Source organism: Manis pentadactyla, chromosome 6, assembly GCF_030020395.1.
Source record: "Manis pentadactyla isolate mManPen7 chromosome 6, mManPen7.hap1, whole genome shotgun sequence".
Lineage (NCBI taxonomy): Eukaryota > Metazoa > Chordata > Mammalia > Pholidota > Manidae > Manis > Manis pentadactyla.
Genome location: NC_080024.1, coordinates 25,203,794 through 25,227,274, shown reverse-complemented (window position 1 = coordinate 25,227,274; position 23,481 = coordinate 25,203,794). Strand labels below are relative to the sequence as shown.

At 40.8% G+C, this 23,481-nt stretch overlaps 1 protein-coding gene across 18 annotated transcripts in view; it reads left to right on the top strand.

Annotated features, from left to right (window-relative positions):
* The window catches only part of UNC80 (unc-80 homolog, NALCN channel complex subunit), a 244,565-nt gene that overhangs the window by 637 nt on the left and 220,447 nt on the right, over window positions 1-23,481 (top strand). For all 18 annotated transcript variants that reach the window (XM_036926837.2, XM_036926834.2, XM_036926833.2 and 15 more), the window contains exons 2-6: window positions 535-583; window positions 2,977-3,133; window positions 4,023-4,324; window positions 12,762-12,885; window positions 21,218-21,291. In XM_036926837.2, the coding sequence (XP_036782732.2) occupies window positions 535-583; window positions 2,977-3,133; window positions 4,023-4,324; window positions 12,762-12,885; window positions 21,218-21,291 (706 nt within the window). The remainder of the gene's footprint in view (window positions 1-534; window positions 584-2,976; window positions 3,134-4,022; window positions 4,325-12,761; window positions 12,886-21,217; window positions 21,292-23,481) is intronic.

Here is a 23,481-nt window from a genome sequence, read left to right as displayed (position 1 = left end):
ACTATAATCTTCCTGGTTAAAGCCCCTGAGAAGAATAATTTTCATGAGAAATTTTTTTTTCATGGAATGTCCTGAAACCTATTCTAACAAACAGGAAACAAGGTTTATTATTATTATTATTATTATTATTATTATTATTATTATTATTATTATTATAATCATTATTTTAGATATTTATCAGATAAGAAAGTAGATTCTGGAAATAATGACCGACAAGCTGTATTCGTTTTTAATTTTTAATATGATTGTATACATGAGTAATACTCCACTTCTAACCACTGGCGATTTAGAATCTGATTAGGTAAAAGTCTTCAGAATAAGAGTGAATACAGAAAAAGTAGAGACCTGCATCTCTTTCATATATGTAATTACACATGTAAAAGCAAATGTCAGCTGCTCAACACCTCATTAACAAGCTATAGGGAGTTGTGAATTTTATAGCACCAAGTCTTATTCATTGAAAAAGAATGTCATAAGGCTGCTCTAACAATAATTGTACTTACGTTTATAATAAATTGTCTCTTAATTTTTCAGTGCATTTTTGAGGCCTAAACTGGGAAAGCAATATGAAGCCTCATGTGTGGTATGTGATATTCACCATTTAATGATTATTTCCATATTCTGTGTGGTCATTTCAACCCAAAGAAAGACAGTAAATCATACTGACTGTATCTATTAATTCATGAGCTAATATTATTGAGCACCTACTATGTGCCAGCCACAGTTCTAAATGATGAGATAGAGCAATAATCAAAACAAATACAGAGTTTGCATTCTAGTGGGAGGGGCACAGGCCACTTAGAAATTAGTCAAATACGTAGTAAGCCAGATGGTGATAAGCTCTGTGGAGGGAAAATTAAGCAAGAAAGGATATTAGGGAGCACTAGGGTAAAGGTCTCATGTTGTAAGCAGTAGATAGATAAGGTTTACCTGATGATGTGACTTTGGGACAAAGATGTGAGGAAAGGGAGGGAGAATAGTTTAGGGAAGGGCAAAGAGGACAGCAGGTCTGAAGGACCTAAGCCCAGAGTAGGGAGGAATAGAGAGAAGAAGAGAGGGTGGAGAGATTACAAAGAACCACGCAGTGGAGGGCCTTGCAGAGCAAGTATAAGTCAATCCTTAATCGGCAAGATCAAAACTGTTACATAGTCAAAGCTCATAAGATGAGTACCTATGAACTACTCAAAGTAATACATAATTCTTAACATGTTCTGTCCAAGTCTGTAAATGAATAACATAATTATGAAAATATTGCTAATAATATTTATGCAAAACAGAGTGCACTTGTCCTGAGTTTCTAAAGGAATCCCAATCCCTACAAATTCCCATTTAACAAATGAGAACAAAAGACATGAAATCTTCAAACAAAATTGAAATGGACTTTTCAGACTTCATTGAAATTTTGAGCTCACATAAAGGTCTTCACATTGTATATATTAGAACCCAAAAGTGAAAAGCCTAAGCATTTGGATATTGCCATGAATATTTGCAAATGACTACATAGATGACCTAGTAAGGAGTTCCAAAATGTGTGAGGGCCACAAACTAAAATGGAGAGTTACCCATGTGTGCGTGCGCACGCACACACACAAAACTAGGTACTTGTTTTGTTGTATCTTCTGCACTTCAAAGTTGTCACAGAGATATTTTTAAAATGTAACCTTATAATAAGAACCTTTTAATGAAATTTATTCTTGTACTTAGATCAAGTTAGAGTAATTTGACACTTGAAATCTCTGAGACTTCCTTAAATCATGTTTACAATTATACTCTCTTAAAATAATCCTGACTTTTCCCTGTTCTTGGCAAAGATACATCTGACATTTTTAATGTTGTCACACAATATCAAACAACTAAGTCACATAGATAGATAGATAGATGATAGATACAGAAATATAAATATAGAAAACAATTTTCAGGGTTTAAAAAATTATCAAAGCTATATAGTACATTTTAAGAAGAAAATAACATTAAGTACCTAGAGCTCCCTGAGATTATAGAATATATAACATCCTCTAAAATTTATTTAAGACTGTATAAATTCTTGATAATCTTGTAATGTCTAACATGCTCACCCTTTACTTAAAGAATGCTTAGATACCTGAGGTCAGAAGAATTTTAAAATATTTGGATCTGCCTTTATTTACTTTCTTAAAAAAATACAAAAGCAAAAGACTGCATTTCTGATTATATTCCTTATCAAAGCTCTGTGTGCCTTCCTTTCATTATGAAGATGAATTTTTATTTTCTTTTTTTCAAGTCAAAAAGTGAATGGTTTTCTTTGGAGAATCTCTGTCTTAAGTCATGTCTTTTTATCAGGTATTCTAATAATTCCAGTAATACAGCTTGCACACTTGAGACCTCTTCTCTCCCTCCCTTTCCTTCTTAAATCAATAGATATATATGTATCTTTATGGTTATAGGCATCAGGTAAGGAATGTCCTGTGCCAGGTCACTGCTAAGGACACAGAACAACTCAGGAACCCCAAAGTAAAATTTCTTAAAAGAGATTTCTTAAAACACCCTTTTAAGTGTTGTCTTATTTAACACTTGTTGAACATTGACATAAATTCTGTCCCTCAAGACACTTTGGCAAAAGACATTTTACTTTGGTCTGCAGTTGGGACAGTCCCTTTGGATGCCCCAGCAGTATTTTATAAAATAATACTTCCCAACATCTTATGAGTTAAATGTGGTGCTGTACTGTTTTTTAGAGAAAGCTTACTTTGGCGGCAATAAGAATCATTTAATAATTCAAGCCATATACTTTAGATCAAGACCTGAACATAGATAAATAAGGGAAAATGATGGCTGAGTCACTGAATGTCAACACATACAATGAAGTGCACTGTAAGTGCATAATAAAGAATTCAGTCCAGTGATTTGCATCTTTTAGTACCTTGATGCCCATTTCCTCACCAATCAGAATTCCCAGTTTCTTATTTTCCATGCTCTTTTTTTCATATATATCTCCAGTCCTTTGAACGAGTATTGGTAGAAAACAAGCTGCATGGCCTCTCTCCAGCCCTCTCTGAAGCCATCCAGAGCATTTCCAGATGGGAGCTGGTGCAAGCTGCTTTGCCTCACGTCCTTCATTGCACGGCAACTCTGCTTTCAAACAGGAACAAACTAGGTTGGTTTTCCTGAATTACCTGAGTTACCTCTTTATGGCAAAACATTGTCCTTTGTGTTTAGCACTCATATTAACAACATTTACTGGGTACTTACTATTTTCCCAGGCACTGTACACACAATATCTCGTTTAATTCTCACAACCTGCCCCCTCATATTGATACCACTATTATCTTCATTTTATCAGTGAGGGAACTAGCCAGTTCCCTCTTCTTTTTAATTTTACAAGTAATATGTGAATGTATATTCTCCTTTTAAACACTGAAATATTATAGAGATGCTAAAGCCTATCACTCGTTCAAGATGAGTTTCAATCAGACCTGCTCCGTTGCCCTCCCAACTCCTAAAGCAACCACGTTCACTTTGTGTGTATGTCTGTGCGCATGTGCATAAAGATCGTTTTTCTTTTAGGCTATTGAAGATTGTTTTTCTCACATGGTAATATATCTTAGCCATCTACCCCATTTTAGTGTACATACTCCTCTCGATTCAGTTCCATCTCCTCCTTTGGGTCTCTTCTCAAATCTTACCTTCATAGAGGGGCCTTTCCTGGTCACAATGTCTAAAAGAGGGCAGGTGTTATCTTCAGAGCCAATACTCATAACCACTGTGCTGCCCACATGGAAATATACATGGGTATCTGACTAATATATGGGTTTCTTTTCCTGTGATAGTGTGTCATGCTTCAGAGATTGCAGCCAGTTAGAAAGTCCCAGAACAAAAATGAGCTCTTCCAGCAGTGGTTGTAAGAGCTATGGAGAAATACTAGTGTCTCCCTGGAAACTGAACCACAGAAAAAAGCAAGGATGTTCTTCCCAGACTCAAAGTTGACATCCATTGTTCTGGTCACAGGGTTTATCCTAACTTGGACATGTGGTTGTCTCATGCAGGTCACCAGGATAAACTGGGTGTCGCTGAGACAAAGCTCCTTCACACCCTGCACTGGATGCTCCTGGAGGCCCCCCAGGACTGCAACAGTGAGCTTTTTGGGGGCACAGACCGGGGCTCCAGCTGGGGTGGTGGCAGCAGTGCCTTCATCCACCAGGTTGAAAACCAGGGCTCTCCGGGGCAGCCTGGCCAGAGCAGCGCCAACGATGAAGAAGAAAACACTCGAAGGAAGATCTTCCAGAACTCTATGGCAACTGTGGAGCTCTTCGTGTTTCTGTTCGCTCCTCTTGTGCACAGGATCAAGGTAAGCAGAAAGCTAGTGTTAGGCAGGGGTGGGACGGAGATGAGGGGAGGGTGGGTTTCAAATGCTGTTTCCATATTTTGGTGTCTATGTTCTTTGTGTTAGCTTATAGCCAGCCAAAGCATGAAGAACTTTATTTCTGTATTAAAGTACTGCATATTATTTCAAAAACACAATTCTCCACATACCACTGACCTACTTAAAAATCTTCAGTGCTTCTCCCATCTGCCCCAAGATAATGTCCAACATATTCAACTTGGTATACAAGGTCAAGTATGATCTGGGGTTGAAGTTCCTCTCCTAGCTTATCAATTGCTAGTCCCTACAGGCCATCTCATGACTCAGCTGTGGGAGCCGTAGGAACCGTTCCCTGAATATTCCCTTGCTGTTTTCCCTGCCCTCCTTTACTTCTTCTGTTTCAACTTCTGTCTCAACTTCATTGTCATCATTTTTGTGAAGCATTTCCTCTGATTTCCCCCATATAGATTGAGTCACTGTCTCTTTTGTATTCCTATATCATTTTGTAGTTATTTCTATTACAATGAAGAGCCGACAGCAGAAATTTTTTAATTTTTATGTGGACTTTTTGACTTATGTGAGTTTGGCCACAACCTGAGATTGCTTTTCAAAATATTTTAAATGCATAAAATATAAAACATTAAGATCATATGGAAACCAACTGTATTAAAAAATTGTATCTGTGTACTCCTTGAATCTGCAAGAGACAATTTCATTTGAAATCACTGTGCCACCACTCCCTAGCAGACTGATCTTGGTAAAACTACCTAACCTCTCAGATTCTCCACTGCATAAAATTACGGATAAGTTCTAACACAGGGTGAATATATGTGAAGACACAGTACAGTTCCAACATATGGAAAGAAATGAAGAAATATTCTTTCTGTGAATGAATAAATCATAGTATTCCATCTAAGATAAGAGAGAAGGAACTAATATGCTCAATTCTTCCTTAATAGAATATTAGGACCCTAATGAATGATGTTTCAAGTTAGCCAATGATGTTTCATATGTGTGTATGTGTATCTTATTTCACTTGGCCTGTGGTTGTGACAGGCCACCCGTTGGATGCCTCAGCAGCATTTTACATCCAAAAATTTCATAAGTTAAACATGTTGTACCCTTTCTTAGAGTACCATCTCTTTTGCATTTCTGTAGCATTTTGCAAATACTTCTATTATAATTTGGGGTCTGGAGTGGAAGTTTTTAATTTGTATGTGCTCTGAACTGTTTGACAGGTTAAGTACTGTTATATATTATAATATATGTATGAGTGGTTGTGAGTCCTTAACAATCACTCTGAGGAGGATGGACTAGTGAGTATTTTAACCCACTGTAGTTTTAGTTAAAATTCATTTTCAGTTGACTCTGTCCCATTGCTGGTAGGAAAATAATAGAAATTACCTGTAAATTCCCAAAATGCTTTGCATGCACTGGCCACATTGCCCATAAAACATAATGAAATTTTAAATGTTAAATCAAATTAAATTGCTTCCTTAAAAGCTTTGACTTTCCATTTTAAAAAGTCTTTTATAAAGGTTACAGTTAATGGAAATGGAAAGCATTATTTTAACTGAGACCATACCACTGGCCTACAGGATCAATTGGACTTGGTGCTACTGACCATCCTGCCTACCATTTCCACCACATTGGCCCCCTTCTCACTAGCTTCTCTATTGCTCACCAGCCTCCAGGCTCACCAGAGGCTCAGTCTCCAACTCATTCTAGTTTTCAGGTTCTGCACTGGTTTTTCCTTCTATTTGAAACCTTTGCCCCCACCCTCCACCTCTAGATTTTCACATGGCCATTTCTTTCTCATCAATTTACTCACAACCCAAATGTCCCCAGCTCAGAAAAAAATGTCTCTGGTTCCTTTAGTGCCACTAGCATATGACTCCACTTTCCCATCTTAGTGCTTCTCAGTCCCTGAAATTATTTTGTGTTTGTTTACATGATTGTTGCCCATCACCCCCACTAGAAAAGAGGTTCTTGAGCAAAGGACACTGCCTATCCAGGTTACACTATATCCCTAGATTAGGGTCTGGAATAAATGAAGCACTCAATACGTATTTAATGACTGAGTCTAAGTAAGCATAAGTTATTATCAGAGGCTGATGAAGGTACTAAAATTGGCCAATTATATGTATAGCCCTTAAAATGGAGAGGACAGGAAAGAAAGTTCCTTAAAAAAGTGATGGTTCGTAAAGATGTTTATCTGTGCAGAAATATCCTCTAGATTAAAAGATGTAGAAGTGTATGTAAGAGTGGCTGGAATGGCTGTAATTTTATTTGAAGACATGGCTGAGAGTCCAGGTTTTGGAAACAGACCTGCATTTCAGTCCAGAACTTGCTGCTTTCTACTGTCTGAAATTGAGCAATTAAATTCTTTAAGCCTCAGTTTTCTCAAGTATAAATTCATCATAGGAATAATTTTATGGGGCATTGTGGCAATTAAGCAAATTATAGTGTTCAACATTTCACATAAAAAAGGCATTAACAAATGTTGGTTGCTTTTAGTGTTGGCATTTTCTTGTTTTTAGTATTACATATTATTAGTAGAAAAGGATCCTCTTTCAGGGATAGTTAAGGAAAGCTGGCTCAAGATCCCCAAGTTTCACCAGTAGCCTGGGAATGGAGCATTTATAAGAGATTGAGACAATGCATATAAAACTGCATGGTGATTAATTCATAGTAAACAATTATTGTTAGGTATTATTACGAACATTATTATTTCATCATTTTATTAGTGCTATGAGGAAAATATTGTTCGAGATTCTATAGGGAATAAAACACATTAATGAGTCAATAAATTTCACCACAAAGCTTTGCTCGAGTGAGGTGTTTACTTTTTTCAATGTAGTTGGAGAATGTACAATCCCTGGGTCAGGGTTTCTCACCCTCGGCACTGTTGGTATGTTTGGCCAGGTGATTCTTTGTAATGGAGCACTGTTCTGCATGCTGTAGTATATTAGTGGCACCTCTGGCCTCCACCCATTAGATGCCAGTAGTGCCTCCTTCCACCAAGTTGTGACAGGCACCAGTGACCCCAGACATTGCCAAATGTCTGCAGCAGGTAGGGAGGGGTGGGAATTGCCCCTGATGAGGATCACTGCCCTGGGGCTTTCATTTATCTGCTGGTTATCAGGCCTTGTCCATCCCTATCTTCCTTCCATACTCAGCCCATGTGAACCTATGCTCACCAGAACCATTATGTCCTTTCTCCCTGTTCTTCCTTGGCATTTGCCCTTCAAAACTCCAACCACAGATTATGACCAAAACCTACCTTTTCTATCTCTGAGGTCTGCATGCTTCTGGAGAAAACTACACAACCACCCAGACTGGTTTCTACAAAGCTGTGGCCCCCAAGCCACATGTGCCACCCCGCTTGCCAGTCCTTTTCTTGACTTTATTCCTCAAGAACACCCACATAGCACTTACGCAGTGTTGCAGCTTGTGGCTCTTATGTGACAGTGCTGCAGGAGGCATGGCAGCTGAAATCTAGATACGGCATGAGCCCATGCTGCATTTCCTCACCTCCCATTTCCTCCTTGACCTCTTATATTTGCTTCTGCTTTCCTCTATTATGTAACACACAGTTTTCACATATCATTTCCAATTTTCACTACTGCCCACAGAAAGGTGGATATCTTTACATTAATTTTACCAAAGAGCAAACCAAAATCCAGAGAGGAAATAATCAAGGTTATAATTAACAAAGGTGAGATTCAAACTGAAGTACAGCTGACGTTCAACAAAACTATACTGTTTCTTAGGCTTTTTTGAGGGAATCCTCACTAAGGTCATGAATAACCTCTGAGCTATTGGGACTCTGTTTTGCAGGCCTCCTGTCAATAACCCTTAGCTACATTTGAGATGACCATCACTCCTTGAAATTTTCCATTCCTTTGGTGACCCCACTCCACTAGATCTTACATCCCGGAATATTTCTGTTTCTCTCCTTTGACAGCTCATCTTCTTTGCCTGCCCCCTTAACAGTGGGGTTCCCCAGAGATCCATCCTGGGCTCTTTGCTCTTCTCACTCCATCTTTTCCTTGGAAGACCTCCCCTACTTCATTTGCCATTTGTGTTCCATGGACTGAGGCCACCTAATTTTACATCTCCAAACTAGACTCCTTTTCTGACTTCCAGACGAAATTCCAACTAGCTTCTGAAAATAGATGATTAATGGGAATTGCAGATTTCCCCTGGAATGAGCCCTTACCCCAATGCTCTGTATTTCAGGTGATGGACCCATTCACATAAACTCAACAACTGGGAGCTCCCTTTGATCCCTACCCTCATTCTTACCTGCCCATCCCACTAATCACCTAGTCCCACTGTGCTGTCTCCTAAATATTCTTCATATTTACCACATCTTCCTCTTCTTTAACCCGATTGTTTCCTGCCTTAACCCAAGGCTTCATCACTTCTTTCTTGGGCCACTTACTAAAGGATTCACAGTCTCCTGGCTTGACTTCTAAAACCCAACCTCAGTACTAAATGATCCATCTAAAATGCAGATCTGACCATATTACCAACATGCGTGAAGTAATTTGTTGGTTTCTCACCAGACACAGCGTGCAACTCCGGCTCTTTAGTCTGGTAACTAGGGCCTCTGTGACCTGCCTGACAACTTCTCCTGCCTCTGTGCTCCGAATGCTTGGGGTACCCCAAGAACATAACGTGCTTTTCTTCAGGCCTTTTCTTATGCTTGTTCTGCCACCTGGAATGTCCTCATGCCTGACCCTTCTGCCTAGAAAACTACTACTCATCCTTTACAGTTTCATTCAAGATCAAACCTCCTTCCTCCTCTATTTTCATAACAATCTATATCCATATCTTTATTGTTATTTTTAGTTTATTATCACTATCTCTTTATGTGCCTATCTCTCCCACTAGATTCTGAGTAGTTTGAGGGCAGGAATTACCACTGTGTCTTGCATAGCTAAAATAGAGTCTCTGTTTCATATGGATTTCATTAATATTGACTGAGTGAATTAATTCACTAATGAGCAAGTAAATGTAATATAAATGAGTCATCCTTTATAAGACTGTATAATTCAGTGCATATTTTTCTGTGCTTTTAATTTATAACTGGCACAAATATTTCACATGAAATCAATACTCTGAAAATTCTTTCAAATATTATATTAATTTTTAACCATATTTAATTTGATTAGAGAAAAAATGCTGAATCTTTATTACAACTAAGGAATTTAAGCAGAATATATTTTCATGATTTGATCGTATTCACTGATTCCTTCAATAAATATTTACTGAGTGTAGTATGGTAGGCACTGTTAGGAATGTTGGAGAAACAGCAGAGAATAAAACAAAATCCAAGCTCTCAAGGAGATTTTTATAAACCTTTTACTTTATACATATAAATGTAAACAACTTTGAAATAGAATTTAAAATAATAATAATTGTTTACTTAGATCCTTTAACTACTTACAAGTACATTTAGAACTGATTCATGCCATCCTGGAAATAGGCTTTCAGTACAAGTCAAGAAAAGCATATGAAATGTGGGCATGTTGATTCCCCAGTGTTTACATCTTTTGGTTTTTCTCAGGACCTTTCTAGACCCACAGCTGTTTGAATAATAGTGTCTTTTCCAGCTCTCACGTTTCTGATCGTGTGTGCATCCGTCACATGGGATGACCCTTTGAAACAGGCTCCAGAAGAGGAATCAGAGTCCCAGAGTTTATGCATTCAGCCAATTTATGAGAACTTATGAAGGAACATGCCAACATAGGAGGAGACCATATGTTCTGTTCTGTAATTATTCAGGCCTTAAGAATGATTGGATTTAGCTGATGTTATTTGAGGAGAGTAAAATAAGCTCAATCAGCAATTATGTATTGATGCTTAAGGGGAAATGCACAAAAGAAGGAGATCTCTATTTGTCTTCAATAAATATATGTCTAGTGGTGGATATATCAAATAAAACAAAATGATGACAGTGACTGTCAGCAAGTGCTGACATGGATAGAGCAGATGTTAAAGGCCAGGGTTTTTGTGTAAAGGAGAGCTTGCCTCTTCCTGCAGTGTCCATTGGAGTTTTATTTGTGTCAAGATTATTTATGAGAAACCTGGCAAAGGACTGAGCTCAGAAACAGCAAAATCACTGAAACCAGGTCAATTGAGGTTTGGTTTCCTGCATTTCTGGAGACAAATCCGATAAGCTTTGCTTGTTATCAATTCGCTGCTTGCTGGGTCTAACACCGCATACAACGCTCTGCAGACTTTCCCATGTCCAGTTCAAGGAAAGTGGGGTTACTCTTTCCTAAACCCCAGACCTGCCTGTCATGCTGTTTACTCCTTATCTTCATATGAATGTCTGGCAAGCATCTCAAACTTAGTATGTCTAAATCTAGGCCCCTGAGGTCCCCAAACTTGTTCCCTCTTCATCTTGCCCATCTTTATCAATGGCAGAGTCAAAAATCTTTGAGACCTCTTTCTCCCACACTCAACTTAGAGTCAACTGGCAAATTCTGTAAACTGTATCCTCAAAATGTATCCAGCACACAACACTTCTCATTTTACCTCTATTAACACCCTAGTCTAATCATCTTCCACCCTTGCCCTTTCTGGAATTGTTCTTGATAACTGCGCTGATGCTATCAAAACATGCATCTAGTCATGTCACGCCACTACTCTAATCCTCCTCTAGCTTCCTGTCTCACTTGGTGATTGCTGAAGTTCTTCCTATGACCTGTTAGGCCTTATACTATTTGGATCTCAGTAACTTCTCTGACCTTATTTTTATCTACTCTTCTGTCATTCACTCCACTCTAAGCACACAATTTCTTAGCTGTTTCTTGACACCTAAGGCATATTTAGGATGTTGGCAGATGCTGATCACTTTTCACAGAATGCTTTTTCTGAAAATATCTACATGGTAGCTCCTTCATTTCATTTAGATCCCTATTCAAAAGTCACCTTCACAGTAAGGCTTTCCCTGGCCATCCTGTCTAAAATATCACACCTTGCCTGATACATCCCTCTCCCTGCTTTACTTCCCCTCTGCACCATGAGAGCAGGGATTTTTGTATGTTCTCTTCACTCTTGCATCCTAGAAGATAGAACAGTACCAGATACATAATATAGTAAGTGGTCTATAAATTTCATACAGTGACTGTTGACTGAAATTGATCGAGTACTTTATATGCTTTCCTAATACCTCCACAGGGAGTCCTAGATGCTTCCCCATTGTGGGAAAGGCATCAGCCTTTCCAGTTGAGGTTTCCCTTAACACTGAGCTACACTGATTCACCATTTGCAGAATCAGTGTTCTTTCTTACATCTTCTTCCTAGCTTTTATCCCTCTAGAACACTGCTTCTTAACTATGGCTACACATGAAAGTCACCAGGGGAAACTTCAGAAAACCTCACAGCAATTCTAATTTAATCAGTTGTAGTAGGGAAGGATGTGAGGCCTGGGCCTCTTAAGTTCTAAAAGCTCCCCAGGTGATTATAATATGTAAGTCAGAGGTGCAAATCGCTGCCCTAAGTGAATTCCTGGGTCTCAACTGTGTTCATTTATCTGTGATCACATTCTGTGCTTCCATCTCTACATTGTTTTGAGAGGCTGAGTTGTTTAAAATGTAATCTCTCACAATGTCATATATTTGTACTTACACAATATGATACTGCATTTTCATCATAGACTCTCAAAATGATATAATGATAAAGAGAATCTACTCCCTTCAAGAGACCTTAAATTGAGAATAAACTGAATATGAGTTGAAGGCTCAGTACAATTCAGCAAGTATTTATTGAGCACCTATTGTGCACCCAAATCCTAATGCTATATTTAGCACTGTGATGATGCCAGGGGCACTGGGGAGGGAGGATGCCTGATATATCCCTGCCTTCAAGGAATTAAAGATTTTTGAGAAGGCAGCATTACAAAATAATAAACTAGGAATGGTCTAAGTATGTGTTCGTAATCCCATGAAATGCAAGAACAAGAGATAGATGGGAGAATAGAAAGTCAAAAAATTAGCCAGCATCTGAGGATATTGCCCTAGGAGGAGAAGGAAGGACAATTCAATAATTAAGAGGAATAATAGTGATAACCACAAGGAAAGAGATCTTCCAAGACTCTTGAAATACACAAGCCTTGATCACTAACACAAAACAATAACTTGTGTGTTTCATGCTTTGCCCAAGCTGCATTTTAATTAACTATTACTTTTGCCTAAAAACAGAACATTTTAGTGTCCATAGTAATTGTGGTGATAACTTAGGGCTATTAGTTTGCCTTGGAAAGACTTACCTGAGTGAAGAAAGAAGGTCTAGAAGATCGACCTACTTTGAAGATAATCTTGTGAATGATGTTAGTCATTGCATTGACCAGTCCTTTCAACCAGTTCTTACAAACCAGTTATTGGACATGAATCTTCTCTTCCCCCAGGAATCTGACCTCACGTTCCGACTGGCCAGTGGGCTTGTTATATGGCAGCCCATGTGGGAGCACAGGCAGCCTGAAGTTTCTGGCTTCACAGCACTGGTGAAACCCATCAGGAACATCATTACAGGTGTGTGATCTGGACACCCAGTGGGATGGTCTCAGCAGACTCCCTCATATACAGGAGTGAGGGGGTGGGATGATTTGCCCTTATGAAGCCAAGAGGAAAGAAAGTTCTCCAAGGAATTATCTAGGTTCCCCAGGTACAGGACTCATTCACATGATGAGAAACTCCAAATCCAGGGCACGTGCTGTTGAGTTTGTGTGACTTGGAGTAAGTCATTTAAAATTCCTGTGCCTCAGTTGTCTTATATGTAAAATGGGAGTTAAAAATGAATATGTATAAATTGCTTAGAAGAATTCCAGGCACATTGTAAGTGAATAAGTGGTAGCTATTATTATTATATATATTATGTATATATATAATCAACATAATGGAAAATGGAGTAACAGTTCCTTAACAATCTCATCCTAGTGTTTTTTTTGCAATGGAAGCATTTCACTACAGGAATTGTCTAATGAGGAGGTCCTATTGTTGAATTGTAAAAAAAAGCAACACATGATAGCTTGAGAAGTGCTTGGAAGGGTCTTGCTTCACCCCAAATCTCTCTTTTACTACATATGTAACCTGATATTTCTGAGAGTTTCTATTTCTTTAAAATGGAGGTATTAATACCATTTTATAGGGCTTGATAGTGAGAGGCAAATAACAATGCACATAAAGTACCCATTTTATAATGTGTACTTAATAAATTTCATCCTTCTATTCCAAGCCCAACTTTTAGCATCAATAACAAAATTTAAAAAGAGGTAAATTGTGGGTGAAATCTACAGAAGCATGTACACATGTATATTTTTTTGTAAGGTTTTTCTGCAGACAATGGAAGAATATGCATATAAGAGCTTTATAAGGGGAAGGAAACCATACAAGTTCCTATGTACTTTCCCTCCCTATAACCTAACACAACTTTGCAAGGGACATAATGTGTTATGGGATTTTCTAAACTAAGGAGTGCCATATTATTCATATATGTGATGAAATAACTATAGTGACCAATCAGGCTTAGTATAGTAATTCAAAAGAAAGATGAAATTTTTATTGTAGTTAAAGTAGAATAATCCCACAACTTACAGGTATACAATACATTATCTATTGAAGTAAATTATAAATTTAAGAGTAACAGCCTGTCCTAAGGTTCATATATCAAGAACTAAGTAAGTAAAGATGTCATAGCCAGAAGTGATCTGTATTGGATTCCATGGATGGAATGAGGTTAGTTTCACTGAATTAAAACAACCATAGAGTGGAGATGCAAGGTTAAAAAACTGAAAACAATAGAAATAAGACAGAAGAAAAAGAAATATGCTACAGTAAAACAAAACTGTTATAGAAAAACTATATCTTTATGCTGATGATTAGAGAATTTTTTTTTCATTTTTTAAAATCCTATCACTTTCCTTATGAATGGAGGGTTCACTTCAGAATCAGGTCTGCCTGTCTGTCTGTCTCTCTCCCATCATTTAACACATGTATCAGACAATTAAGCTATCATGTCCTTCATGGAAACACCTGGGTTGTTCACTTCCCTTTGCTTCTGGTTGGTATTCACAGTGGGTTTCTTTCCCATCTGCCTCATGTCTGTGGACTTGAAATGATGCCCAGAATCTGGGGAAATTAAACTCAGCTCAGACAACATGGCCAGAAGAAAAAGCAATGACACACGGGTGAACTGCCCTGGTGTCTTGTGTTGTGACCTTGCTCCAGCACTTTCTCTGTCAGCACCATTTACCTGCAGTTCAAATGGGACATTGACACTTCACTTCCTGTTGTTCCCACTCCTCGGGTAACCATGTAGCTGATCTAAATCTTACTGCAAGGCAGCTTCATGTGGCCATATAAGCACAGCCCCTGGAGCCAGATAGCCTGCCCTGGGACCTTCTGAAAGGAAAGGAGCGACACACAGCAGCAATTCACCGGAGAATTCCGCTTAATTAGGGAAAGGTGCTGGGTTATATAGGAATGGGGTGATTGTGGTGTTACTTCTACGGGGCTGGTGGCTATTGGCTAGGTGCTGGGATTAGGGGGGCGAGGGGTGATTGGGGTTCAGGTGGCGCCGGCGGGAACTGAGGACCTGGAAAAGAAGCAGGAATTTCGCCATCTTATGGGTGGGGGCCCTTCATTCCCCCCTTTCTCCTCTATGGGGTTGTGGACGTTGCTTTCTCTCTGACTGCTTCCTGCTGAACGGGGGCGGAGAAGGGAGTGAGGGCTTGAGGACTGGGAGGAAAGTGTTGATAGGACTCCCCACAGTAAGGACGAGTAGATGTGGACTTCTTCAGGTTGGAAATCAATGAAGGTTCCCTGTAACCATAGGTCGAGGAGTTGTTGATTCTAATGGTGCCAAGAGGATACGGGTGCCAGAAGCCAGGCGTCTGCGGCCATTGTTTCCAGGAACAGTTTCCAGCAGAGCGAGGGGTCCATCTCAGCGTGTGGTGAGGAGGTTACATGAGGGTGAGGGATCTTCTGTGGCTAAAAGCTGGTAGTTCCTGAGTAAAAGCTGGTTGAAAGTTTGATTAGAGATTTTACCAACTTGGGATTTGATAAACTTTATAAAGCAAGAAGAGACAGGCGAGGAGAATGATTATTATAGGGCCTGCAAAGGGCCAAAGTCAGGTAAGGAAGGGGTTTGTTAGTATTGAAGAGAATGGGTTGGAGGAGTAATACTGTGGGTACTGAGAGATACTCATGTAGTGAATGGTGCAAGACCAGTAGGGACATCCCCGTAGGTGTCTGGCCATCACCTGCAACAGGCTTGTTTTTGGTCATAGAGGAAGCAGAGGTAGGGAGAATAAAGGTAGCTGCTAGTGAACACTTCAGTGGTAGGAGGAAAGTGGAGGTATAAAGGCTCGGAGCAGCCTTTCAGAGGGCAGTCTGATGTGGCAAAGAGGGCAGTAATTTTTGTTTGATGCTGTGTGTAAGTCTGTCTGACTTTGAATCGCCATACAAAGGAGGCTGGGGTGGCGGGGAAGACAATAGGAATGAGGAAAAAAAGCGAGAGAGAGCGAGGGAGCAGTAAAGGAGGAAAAAGTCATGATTCGGGTATGGATGGCAAAGGGGGTGAACGGGATTTTGGAGGAAAGAGGACAGTAAGGTCAGGAGTCTGGAGGGAGGGAGAGTCTGTAAACTTTTGTAGGTTAAGAGATCCTTTAGGTGATGTGGGGACAGAATGGTAAGGGGTGCCCCGAATGTCAGTTTATGAGCTTCCTTCTGCAAGAGCTGTCCAGCGGCTAATGCCCGTAGGCAGGGGGCCCATCCCCAAACTGTGGGGCCTAATTGCTTGGAAAGATAAGCTACTGGGGCAAAGGATGGGCCATAATATTGGCCTAGGACTCCTAGAGCTTGACTGGACCTCTCATGAATGTATAATGAGAAGGGCTTTGACAAATCAGGAAGATGGAGAGCTGGGGCTTCCACAAGGGCTCGACGGAGCTTAATGAAGGAGTGTCGGGGTGAGGAGGATAATGGTTCTTCAGGAGGTTGTATAGGGGTCTTTCCAACAGGGAGAAGTTAGGGATCCACGCTCTAAAATACCCAGCCAGGCCTAGAAAGGAAGGGATTTCCGTCTTGGTTTTTGGAACGGGCATGTCAGAGAGGAGCCGTTTTCTGTCTAAGGTAATGGACTTTCTTTGTTGAGATAGAAGAAATCCGAGGTAAGTGACAGAAGGGGAAGAGATTTGAGCTTTGACAGGTATACCCGGTAACCTCTGGAAGCTAGAAGGTTAAGTAGGTAGGCAGTGTCAGTTGAGACTGTGCCCACGAGGGACTGCAAAGTAGAAGATCGTCCACGTATTATAACAAGGTGGACTCAGAAGCCTTGTGGCAAAACTGTCCAAGTGAGTTGTTCAGAATGTCTTGTGTATGGGTCTGTCCAGGTGAAGGCGAAAAAATCTTGGGAGGAGGGGTCCAGAGGGATAGGAAAAAAATGCGTCCTTGAGATCTAGGACTGAGAAGTGGGAGGCTGAGGCAGGGATCTGCGATAAAAGGGTGTATGGATTTGGGACTAAGGGACGGATAGGGACGATGGCCATGTTGATGAGGCAAAGGTCTTGGACGAGGTGGAAAGATCCACTGGTTTTTTTAACAGCTAATATGGGGGTATTAAACGGGGAGTGAGTGGGTCTGAGGTAATTTTTGTTTAAAAGATCTTGAATGATGGTTGGAGGCCTATGAGGGCTGAAGTGGTTAGGGGGTATCGGGCCTGACAGATATACTGAGAGGGGGTCACATAATTTGATAGAGGCAGGAGGACATAGAGCCACGGAGGGGCTTGTAATGTCCCAAACTTTGGGATTTACAGGGTGTATGAGGGCGGAACTGGAGCTTTCATTGGGTAGAGGGGGGTCGTCGGCTATGAGGGCCATCAGAAAGGGAGTACTGGGGGCTGTGGGAGTGGATATAGTTATGGAAACATGGAGGAGAGAAAGGATGTCCTGTCCTAGTAAAGGGATGGGACACTGGGGCATAACCAGGAAGGAGTGGGAGAAAGGTATGGGATTGTCTTGGATTGTGCATAATAACGGGGGGTTTTAATGGGAAAATCTGTTTACCTCCTACCCCGACTATAGGAGTAATGGCAGGCGTGGCAGGGCCCCAGTATTCCCGCAAGACTGAGAAGGTGGCTTCTGTGTCTAGGAGGAAGGAGATGGGGCGACCGTCTACTATTAAAGTAACCCTGGGCTCCTGTTTGGTGATGGAAATGGTCGGGCGAGAAGCCCCCGGGCCCCGTCAATCTTCTTCTGCCAGCCCCACTACGGCGGGCTTAGGATGGGGGTTGTTCGTCCAGCCTCCCCTTCAGGTGGCTGGGCAATCAGACCCCCAGTGGCCCTTTTTGTGGCATCTGGGGCATGGGGTGGTAGGAGATCTGGGGGAGGGGCACGCCCTTGACCAATGTCCCTCTTGTCTGCACTTGAAAAAAGCTCCTGGGTGGCGCTTGTTTGTAGAAGGGCGCCCAGGTTGTGGTTTTATCAGCTGGGCCAACATTTGGAAATTGGCCTGATCAGCCTTTTGTTTACGGCGTTCTTTCTCCTCCTCCCGGTTATGGAAGACTTTAAAGGCCACTGTTAGGATCTCAGTCTGTGGGGTAGCGGGGCCCTGATCTAACTTTTTGAGTTTAGCTTTAATGTCGGGGTAGCTTTGAGCCAGGAAGTATGTCACAAGGACATGTCTCCCGTCAGGCGTTTCTGGGTCCAGGCTGGTAACTGTAACAGGGCTTGAGTGAGGCTGTCTAAGAACTCGGAGGGAGCTTCCTCCCTCCTTTGAATTATGTCTTGGAGCTTTTGAAAATTGACTACTTTACGAGCTGCGTTTTTCAGACCTGCTATTAAGCAGCAGGCGAAGATATCTCGAGAGCGGAGACCCACGGCGGTGGGGGACTGAAGGGTTCTGGCTCAGTCTGTGGGGGAGAAACAGGTGATGGGGGCAAAGACGGAGGAGGCTCATGGGACTTACTTAGAGGGGGGCTGAAAGGCTCAGGCTTGAACTGCAAGGGGGGTGAGGTGGGGGAGGAGATGGTGGTGGAGGAAGGGGGAGGGGTTGTTGTAGGAGAGGAGGGGGAGGGCAGTGAGTGGGAGGCTTCTGCGGGGGAGACGGCTCGCAGGCTAGGAGAACTTGGGGGGAGGCGGTGGGAGGAGGCGGAAAGCTTCGGTATAGGGAATCTCCTTCCATTTTTTCAGGCGCTGGCAGTAGTTAAAGAGATCGCGAGTGATGTTAGGATCAAGAGCTCCCCCTGTGGGCCATTGGTTGTTATTGTCTAGGGGGTATGTCGGCCAATCTTGGGAGCAGTATTTACAGAGAAGTTTTGGTTTTATATCAGGCGTCAGGGAGAGGGTGGCTAGATGCTTGAGCAGGCATTCAAGAGGTGAACTTTCAGGGAGGGATGAGGAGGCTCCCATGGCTAAAGGGCAGAGAAGGAGACAAATAGGGGAAGACGAACGGAGATCCTCGGACTGGGAACAGACCGCAAGGAGACAAAGGGCGTCCCCGATGATCCTTGGTGGTCTGCGGAAACTCGTATACGAGTCGGTTTCTTAGGAAGTGTGGGTCGTCACCCAGACTTCTCTAAGAAGGCAGAGTGCCAGAGTCCGAGGAACCTAGTTCTAGGAGTTTTCAGCAGAAGGAATTTTCGGTGGAAGGAACGGAAGGGGAGGGGGGAAGGGATCGTTCTCATCCGCAAAGGAGTCACCTTGTTTATGGCTGTTGGTGGGGGGCCTGAGGGTCCGCCGCAGCCGTGAAGGCCTAAGGCGGGGAGAGTTCCCTCCTTGTCCCTGAGCATCAGGGCCTTGCTGGACGATCACGGTCAATGGCACTGCGATAGCTCGGGGAAGAGTGGCCCACTCCGGGGGAAAACTTACCCAAAGGCCAGAGAGGAGTGGTGAGTGTGAGGAGCCAGCGCCGGAAAAAGAGGACGAGGGCAAGCTGCTGCTGGTGTCCGGGGGAAGACGGGGCCCGATTGGGGTGTCCCGTCTCCCGGGTTTCAGCACCAGTGAAAGGAAAGGAGTGACACACAGCAGCAATTCACCAGAGAATTCCGCTTTATTAGGGAAAGGTGCTGAGTTATATAGGAAGGGGCATGGGGTGATTGTGGTGTTACTTCTACGGGGCTGGTGGCTATTGGCTAGGTGCTGGGATTAGGGGTGCGAGGGGTGATTGGGGTTCAGGTGGCGCCGGCGGAAACTGAGGACTCGGAAGAGAAGCAGGAATTTCGCCATCTTATGGGTGGGGGCCCTTCACCTTCAAGTAAGGGTCAAGTGGCATGAGGCAAGTTAAGCTCCCAAGCTTTAGTGTTTTCATCTGTAAAGTGGGCCTAATAACAGGCCATATGTTATTTTAGAGTTACTGTAAGGGTTAAATGAGTCGGTACAGTAGTGCCCCCTTTGTGGTTTCACTTCCTGTGGCTTTAGTTACCTGTGGTCGGCCACCTCTGGAAGCAGATGATCCTCCTTCTGACTAATCATTAGAAGGTCAATAGTAGCTTAAATCTACATCCCAGTGCCTCCATCATTCACCTTGCTTCCTCTCTCATCACATAGATATTTTATCATTTTGCATCATCACAAGGGTGAATACAGGAAAATAAGATTGTTGAGAGAGAGGAAACCATAATCGCATAATTTTCATTGCAGCATATTGTTATATTTTATTATTAGTTATGGTTCTTAATCTTTTAGTGTGCCTAATATAATAGCTAAATTTTTTTTGTTTGTTATCATTAATTTACAATTACATGAAGAACATTATGTTTACTAGGCTCTCCCCTTCACCAAGTCCCCCCCAAAAATCCCATTACAGTCACTGTCCATCAGCGTAGCAAGATGTTGTAGAATCATTAATTTATAAGTTAAATTTTATCATACATATGTATATAGAGGAAAAAATATACAAGCATACTTCATTTTACTGCACTTTGCAGATAATGCATTTTTTTACGAATAGAAGCTTTTTGGTAACAGTACATCACAGGTTCGTAACTGTACATCACAGGTTCGTGACTCGGACACCCAGTGGGACGGTCTTAGCAGACTCCATGCACAGGAGAGAGGGGGTGGGATGATTTGCCTTTGCAAGTCTATGGGCTCCATTTTTCTAAGAGCATTTGCTTACTTCATGTCTTGTGTTACATATTGGTAATTCTTGCAATATTTCAAACTTCTTCATTATTATATTTGTTATATTGGTCTATGATTAGTGATTACAACTTGCTAAAACCTCAGATGATGGTTAACACTTTTTAGCAATAAAGTATTTTTAATTAAGGTGTGTACATTGTTTTCTTAGACATAATATTGTTGCTTACTTAAAAGACTATAGTATAGTGTAAATATAACTTTTATATACACCAGAAACCAAAAAATTCATTTGACTCGCTTTATTGCAATATTTGCTTTACTGCAGTGGTCTGGAACCACACCTAGGCAGTATCTCTGAAGTATGCCTGTGGTATATACATGGTTTAGTACTGTCTGTGGTTTCAGGCATCCACTTGGAACATATACCCCACAACTAAGGGGGACTGCTTACAGAAATGCTTAGAATAAAACTTGACAGATATTAGTGCTCTGTAGATGTTAACTGTTATTATTCTTAATATTGCTAACTTTTTAGTGCCCTAACTTATAAAGGGAGATTGAACAGATGAAGAAATCTACATTGATAATGCAAAAATGCTGAGAATCTTGAATTGGTTATTTGATTTCTTTTACAGTATATGCTATTAATGTCCTCATTCAAGGTGGTAATTATCTATTAAAATGGTTTTTTTATTTGAAAATGAAATGCACTTATGACATAAAATGAACTTATCATTATCTTATAAAAATTTGTGATGGATTTTCTTTCATCTTTGCAGCCAAAAGAAGCTCTCCTATCAACAGTCAAAGTCAGTCCTGTGAATCACCAAATCAAGACACAAGAAACCGAGAGGTGAGTTTATTATCATCATAAGAAGAAAGGAGGTGATCATGTCTTGGGCGTACTGTAGGATAAGACACGAGTTCTAGAATGGTACTATTTGGCTTCAAAGCAAGCTCCTCCTCCTGAATGTAAACCTTTAAACTGTCTCAGTGTCAAGTGTAGAAAGTAATTTTACGCATCTCCTAGAAGTGTGGGGATGCTGTAACAAGACAGTGTAGGCTTAGGGCTTTATCTCAATGTCTAGCATATAAACAATAAATGTTAGTTATCATTATTTATCCCACATTAACTAAAGTATTATCTCATTCTTAGTCAATTATTGAACCCCTGTATTAGGATTAGGCAACCCTAATGTAGGTAGGATAGTGCTGCTGCAGGTATGGAGGAGGCAGTAGAAAGAAAACATAAATACAGTTCTACCCCTTAAGGAAGCTATAGTTTAATGAGGAAAACAGAAGATGCATAATAAAACAGTATAATTCAGTGCAATTTTTTTTCACTATTTGACAATACTGAGAAAAGATAGAAATGAAAGCCAGGGCAGTTCAAAGTTACAGAGAAATGTATATAGCCCTTGACTTAGTATGTTTATAGATGACCTGCCTTCACACTTCCCATGCAACATGTGCAAAATAAAATTTGCTGCTTTCCATAAAAATTGAATCCTCTTTCCAGCTGACGCATCACTTTCAAGAGCTTCATCATCATTCTTTTTACCCTCAAAACTGGAAAATTTTTCATTTTGTCATATCTGCTATTTACTAAGCAATTATTGTCTCAACACTGTGATTTATATGCTGAATTTCATCTATTTTTTCACTTGAACATTTTTGAAATTGAGTGTATTTGATGACCTTTGGCCTCTGATAGTCTCCCTGCTTAGTGGCAGTGCTGATATGGCTGTCATTCTTGGGTACTATGAATTTCATCATTTCCAGCTTCTAAATTTGCAAAATCAAGGTCAGTGGCTTAGAAGAATATGTCAGGGGGAAGAATATGGAGCAGTCTTTTAAGAAATAACACTTTTGAGAAATAACACTCTTGATGCAGAGGAACTTATTCTGTTGGAAAAACATATGTCAACAACTGTGAGTTGAAATTTCTAACTGTGAGGAAATTTTAGGAATATGTACACCAATTTATCTCACTTATATCTAACATTTTACATATATGTAGGAGGGACATGTAATCAAAAGCTCAGTCTAAATAAGTCTAGGATAATCCTTTGAAGAAATATAGAAGAGAAAGTCCTCACTGATAAATATCCTAGTTTACTTAACAAGGTTTTTTTTTTCTTTATTGGACATGACATAATGGTGTGTCTTGTAACTGATGACAAATCTCGTATCTCATCCTCCTAAACCTCTTTTTAGTTTCTTACTGAGTCACCTGAATCATGTTGTTTTTCCATTGTTGTGCTGCTCAGATGTGCCTTTGTTCTTTATCCCCATTGCTTCTCCTCTGACTCAGTGTCTTTATAACTAGATTGCAGCTTGAACAACCTAATTGGTTTTTCTACCTCTCTACTCCCCTGCTTCACATAAACATCACTTAACAATGCCTGGCCGATCTTCCTAAAGCATCGCTTGTTTAGGAAGTTGTCATTCTACAGAGGCTCATTCTATGCAGGGTGCTAGCCTGTCATCACGTCCCTTCCTCCTTAGGAGCCTATAGTGGTGCTTCTGACCACCACCTCAAGACCAAACTCCTCTCCCTGGTTCTCCGTGCCTTCCACAGCCTGGCACCATCCTTCTTAAATAACCCTGTTTACCCCTTCCATTAGTGAGGCGCTGCTTCCAGTGAACAGTACAGGCTGTTGTAGCTTGTGGATCTTTGCTCAGTTTTCTCTAACCAGAATGTTCTCTTTCCACCCTGTTGCCTCTCTAAATTTCATCTTTCTTTTAAGGACCAAATTTTAATTTTCTTTAATTAATATCTAACTCCCCAGAACTCTTGTTTAATTATTCCAAACCTGCACTGTCCAATATGGTAGCCACTAGGCCCATGTGCCTATTGGACACTTGATATGTGGCTAGTGTGAGTTGAGATGTGTTGTAAGCATAAAATGTACACTGCATTTTGAAAACTTAATATGAAAAAATGTAACTATCTTATTAATAATTTTTGTATTGGTTACATGTTGAAATGATAATTTGGGATTAATCAATGTATTATTAAAATGAATTTCACCTATTTCTT